The sequence below is a fragment of the Galleria mellonella genome, unplaced genomic scaffold, assembly GCF_026898425.1.
Source record: "Galleria mellonella isolate WM207_F2 unplaced genomic scaffold, CSIRO_AGI_GalMel_v1 utg139, whole genome shotgun sequence".
Lineage (NCBI taxonomy): Eukaryota > Metazoa > Arthropoda > Insecta > Lepidoptera > Pyralidae > Galleria > Galleria mellonella.
In genome coordinates this window covers 8,161,971-8,167,970 of record NW_026441995.1, presented here as the reverse complement: position 1 = coordinate 8,167,970, position 6,000 = coordinate 8,161,971, and the positions used below count along the sequence as shown (strand labels likewise).

General features: G+C 31.3%; 1 protein-coding gene across 1 annotated transcript in view; it reads left to right on the top strand.

Moving 5' to 3' along the window:
* The first annotated feature begins 259 nt into the window (after positions 1-259).
* Positions 260-6,000, top strand: part of LOC113511182 (phospholipid-transporting ATPase ABCA3-like) — a 28,997-nt gene continuing 23,256 nt past the window's right edge. The window contains exons 1-4 of the mRNA XM_052903317.1: positions 260-348; positions 2,743-2,999; positions 3,221-3,552; positions 4,329-4,499. Coding sequence (XP_052759277.1) covers positions 2,767-2,999; positions 3,221-3,552; positions 4,329-4,499 — 736 coding nt within the window. The 5' untranslated portion in view covers positions 260-348; positions 2,743-2,766. The remainder of the gene's footprint in view (positions 349-2,742; positions 3,000-3,220; positions 3,553-4,328; positions 4,500-6,000) is intronic.

Genomic DNA, 6,000 nt, shown 5'->3' with positions numbered 1-6,000 from the left:
AGACAACTTTCTACTAACGTCTAGTGTTTTTTTTAATTATTATCTATCTAAATAACATTACTACTACTTATACTCTTTGCGTTCATAGGTACCTAATAGGACGCTCCTTGCTGGAAGCAAAAACCATAAAAATCAATAACTCTTCAATTCCCCAGTGCTGATTAGCATTGTGGCTTTATCATTCCAAATAACTAAGTATATTTGTTATCTATATCAAGCTGATAGCCATTATTATTATAATACTGTTGATAATAATTTACGAATAGGCAGTACACTTAGTAATTCGCTGGAAACTGTTAGTGTAGTGTATTTAGTTTCATTACGATTTAATATTTTTGGAAATTGTATGTAAGTAATTCGATTAAATGTCGTATGTATCCATTTATATACTTAATATACATAAACATATTTTTTTTTATATTCATTAAAATTTGTTTAGTAGATTTTTCGTTGCAGCCATAAAAATTTATAAAATTTCATAATATTTGAAATTTTTTATTATTTATTATTATTTGAAAAAAAAAAAGAGATAGGGGCATGACAGGTATTGACATAAATTGTGATGAAAAAATTTCATACTAGTGTGGATTCAGGGAGCAAATAGGGAAATATGTTTGTATGGGAAGAACTGCGATCTCATTTTCTCGTAAGCATGATGATTACTTCCAGGAGGAACAGCGAGGAGGTCGACCTGAGAGGATATATTGCTAGCAATGGTAGCCTGTAACAATTTCTTTTACCCGCCGCGGTAATCACTTTTTATGCAACATAGAATGGCAAATAAGCTGACGGCCCATTTGATAGAAAGTGATAACCGCTGCCTATAGACATGAACAGTACCATGGACATAATTGAGTATACTGTGTTGCCCATGATGCCCTTCATGCGTTGCCATTTTTGAGAATTAAAGTGTTATGCCTTGTTGCTCTGCAATTTCATCCTTATATGCCCACTCTTCAAACCAAAATACAGCCATGCAAACACAATTGGTTCACGGCTGAATACGAATGGGACAAAGATACTCAAGGAGACGAGTTTTGTATAGTTTCCATCTGGACATTCTTTTTTTTTTTATTTCTATACGTGGGCTTGTCTCTGAAAGTGATCTTTTTTAGGCTACATAGTGCAGTAAGATAGGAAATGATTAGTGGATAACACTTTCCTAAGATGAGACAGTAGCTTCTTGTTGATTTTAAGAAATATATAAACTGGATTATTAGCATTGAGTTTACAGCGTTTCTTTGCTCGCATTGCCTTATGAAATTTGTCCACTTTAAAGAATATAAGTCCATTACAGTTTGTATGTTATTGTAAGCTATATCTGATAAAAAATTGTCAATGTTTATGAATATTGTCTGTTGCGTGTGATTGAGTCACATTACTTATACATATCTAGCAAGGTAAAGCGGCTTAATTTTCCTTGAAAAATGTTGTCTCTATTTCCGTTGAAATTTTGTATGTAGCAATTATCTATTCGGTATCTAGGTACTGTGCAGGTAAGTTACCTATATACCTAGGTGGTTATAAAGATAAACGTAAAATTGTATCTATTTCTATTTTCAATATTAGACATATAACAGTATTATATATATATATATATATATATATATATATATATATATATATATATATATATATATATATAGGTAGATTCTTTTTTAATTAGGTAGGTCTATTAGTAATCGGAAATCTTGAAACATGTAGACAGATCTATATCATGAAAAAACGACTGTTATTTTAAAAATAGTTGCCGTTTGCTATATAAATCGTTATACATCCTAAATGGTTATCCAAAATAAAAATAAAATAATGAAATAAACCTAAAGATGATTTTCAAATACTTATTAATTTTAAGTACTTATTAGACTATCTACGTTATTAGCAACTTGATAACAGGTCTATAGATTATAAGTTCCGTATATGAAAGCGTGTCATCGTATGGTTTAAGAAAGTCATCATGACTGTAAATTCTTAGTTATGTTTTATTTTTGAATTTTTGATTAACACGCATATACAGAATATAAAAACCAATTATATAATATAACGTGAGGTATCTATCCCTTTTTCACTCTACTAATTCGTACTAAATATTTTCCACATATAAATTTAACGTAGTAGGGTTGATTCTGAGTTGTAATTAGCTGTCTATATAATATATACGAGTCTATAATATACGAGCAGACATAAGTCTATGGGTTCACCGCAAAAAAGACGCCGTTTGTTGTATCTCCTCAATTTCAGGGCACTTTCCTTGATAATACGTCGAGTCTACGTATCATTGGCGTTGATATATCCAATGACGTCCAGTTTTGCGATCTGGGGGAAAAGGCTAAGATGGCCTCCAAAAAGTTAGGAGTACTCAATAGAGTGAGACGGTATTTCACGCGAGAACACCGCTCGAAATTGTATAAAGCTCAAGTCAGACCATATATGGAATACTGTTCTCACCTATAGGCAAGAACGCTACAGTACCAGCTCCTTCCGTTGGACTGCATTCAAAGTTGGGTGGTTAGAATAATCGATAATTCAGTAAAAGTATATACACGAAAAACTAAAATAAATGCAATTTTGTTCAGTTTTGTTCAGTTCTTATAAATTTCTTACATAATAATTTTGGATTTTTTCAATATATTAGGTATATTGTTAATTTGGCTGCAATTTATCTTGCAAGTTTTCTCATTCAATCTAATGTAGAATTAATTACAGTTACCTAAATCTAGGTTAATAAACATTTTTATATAGGTACCTACATATAAAATAATCAACATGAAACGGAAACGAGAAGCAAATGCATGGGTGAAATTCCGGCTGTTGATGTGGAAGAACTTTCTGCAGCAGTGGAGACACCCCTTGCAAACTGCAGCTGAATTGTTACTACCAGTTGTTACCATGTCTCTTATTCTCCTTCTACGTTGGCAAATTGAACCTCGGAATGTTGCATTAAAAGAATTCGAACCCGTACCTGTGGACTCTTTCACTAGTTCATCTCGTGGAATTTTGTAAGTATATTTAATTTTTATGTCTAGGTATATTAAGTAGTTTTGTATTGATGATAAAAAAGAGACTTCCTGTTGTGGCAAAATTAGTATCTCTGGAACTAACATGGGTAGATACAAGTGACAAAATATACAATCGAAGAATACCTTTAGAAGTTCCTTAATTATTCCTTCACAAAGGATTTGTAATTTGTTTTGTTTAATATTTAACCCATGATTTTTAGGATTGGCATGAATTTAACTAGAATATCAGTAGCTTATTCACCAGCGAGTGACGTGTTGGAAGATGTCGTAAGAAGTGCTACACTGAATTTCTTCGTAAATAATGTAGTAGATCTGATAAAAATTATATTGGACAGATTAACGGATAAAACAGTTCCGTCAGATATTCCAGTAAATTTAATAAACCTGAATTTAACTTCTATCCATGAATTTCTGAAATCGTTAGTACGAATTGAAGCTTATAATAGTAGCGCTGAACTTAGAGGGATTTATGCTGACGAAGTATATACTCGGAGAGTGCTAGCTGCTGTAGAATTTAGTGATTCGTTAAATGGTGCGTATACCTACACTTAAATATAGTATATATATTTGTAATTGTAAATAAACGAATAATTGACCCAACCATAAGACAGCCCACAGATGTCCAATAGTAGTACAAATAAATATCAATTAATTGATGAATGTTTTGATTTCTTTCTTTACATTTACGGAGTTAAATAATAATATTTGAACAAAACTTGGTTTTATTAAGTATTACCGTAATGGACTTTTTTTATGCAATTTAGAATTTAAAACAAGCTGACCGCCCACCTGATGGAATGTGGTAACCGTTACCTATAGAAATGAGCAGTACCATGGACATAACAGAGTATACTGTTTCGCCCATGATACCTCCCATGCGTTGCCATTCCTGAGGCCTAAAGTGTTATTCCTTTGTACCCCGTAAATTCACTGCCATATCCCACCTTTCAAATTGAACACAGCCATGCAAATACTATAGGTATAAGTAATTTTTAATTTTTGTCTAATTCTACTGCAGTATTATTGTAGTCCTTATGTTTTTTTATGCAACTTAGAATGGCAAATAATATAACGGCCCACCTGATGGAAAGAGGTAACCATCGTCTATAGACTGCACTCTTGCGCAAATGCATTCTTGTAGTAGTCTTACTCTTTACGTTTCGTTTACGTGTTGAAAAGCATAGAGTGAAATACATTTCCCTCTATGCTTTAGTCTAAGATAATTTTATCGTGATAGATTAGCTGATAATCAAATAGTATGATACGGTTTAATTTTTATCCATACCTAATTATAGATTTTTTTTGCAGGAGCAACAGAAATACCAAACAACATAACGTATTCCTTAAGATTCCCAGAGAGGCCGCGCCAATATTCATTTTATTTGTTTGGTAGTAGCAGTTGGCGTACAGATATGGTTTTTCCTGTTTTTGAATTACCGGGACCTAGATCGTCTTCATCAGTAGGCGGCAACGATCCTGGTAAATAAATAATTTTGTTATTTATATATGATTTGTGTTTATACATTATATTGACGGTAACACTATAACCATTTACTTAACATAACTCTTTACTTAAATTCCCATCCCGTTTCATGAGTGTGCTGTCTTTTTAACCGTCATTAAAAAATAGGAGGTTTTATGTCCGACTGATATTTTTTTATAGTCAATTGTGGACCGATTTTAAAAATTCTTTTTTATTCGAAAGAGTATACTCTAGAGGTTGTTCCATTGTCACCAAGTCAGGATCTGTTGATGGAATCTAAGAAATATTGTGGACAATCACGGCATGTATGATGTGTTTACTTTTTTTCTATTTCTTTTCAATTTATTCACATATTTGCATGTGTAAGCCACAACTTTTAAATAGTTAAGAGTTAGGAAATAATTCATTAAATATTATAGGCACGTGAAGACCTTTAGTTCTATAACCTTTATACTTCCTTAAGTTATTCAGTAGATCTAATGATAGAAGGACTCCTTAACGGTTAGGAGTCAGGGGAAATTCCTATATTATAAGCATGTATAGATCGTTTCTTAGGTTCTTTCTAATTATTTGAATTATTGTGTTAGGAAGTCATAGTTTCGTGCTATTGTGATGATGATGGAAACCATAAGACTCTGTACCGATTAATAAAACATATGCGTCATGATTTGATAATACTGTATTGGCGAATGAGTTTAACGTTGTTTGATAGTATTATCACCTAAAAAGTTTAATAAGAAGGTAATTATCATCTGTCTTGGTGATATATTGGTGTAATGTTATGGCCTGGCTATTTATTTCCATTATTGTGTAGTCTAGTATTTACAATAGTTTTAATCGTTTAATTTCGTGCAATGCTTTTCATTATGCGGTTGTCATTTGTTTGGTTTTAAGTTACAAAGAACATAAACTTGGTCTTAAGTAAAGTATTTTCTGTCTAAATCAGTCATGGCTCTATTTAAAGTAAAAGGACTTTGGAGTTTATTGCCCAGCTAAGGATTAGCAGCATTCTCGGTTCAAGATCCCTATAGAAAATATGGACAATTTAATGAACAAATAAGAATACAACTTAACTATTCTCTTTACAAAATTAAATAAACCGTTCATTTATACTAAAACTATTAATTTGTAAACTAACAGTTCTGCTATGATATAATAGCAGTATGATTGTATATATGAAATAATTTTTAATTCACTGCGTACGTATTATTTTTTAGAGTAAAAAGGGGGAAATAAATTTTAATTAAAATTTTACCGATTTCAAAACAGATGATAAAGGTAGCAGGTAGTTTATAATATTATTTTATTTAAATTAATAGGTAATAGATTTATTAACATGTAATTAGTTTACTTATTGCTTTTTGTGTATTTTGTTTTATCTTTTTTTATTATCTAAATCAGTTTAATTTTTATTAAAGTTTATTACGGGTCAAAATGTATTTTTTATCTTAAAAGTTGTATACACGTGAGTGCACAGTGACAACACGATTAGATTAT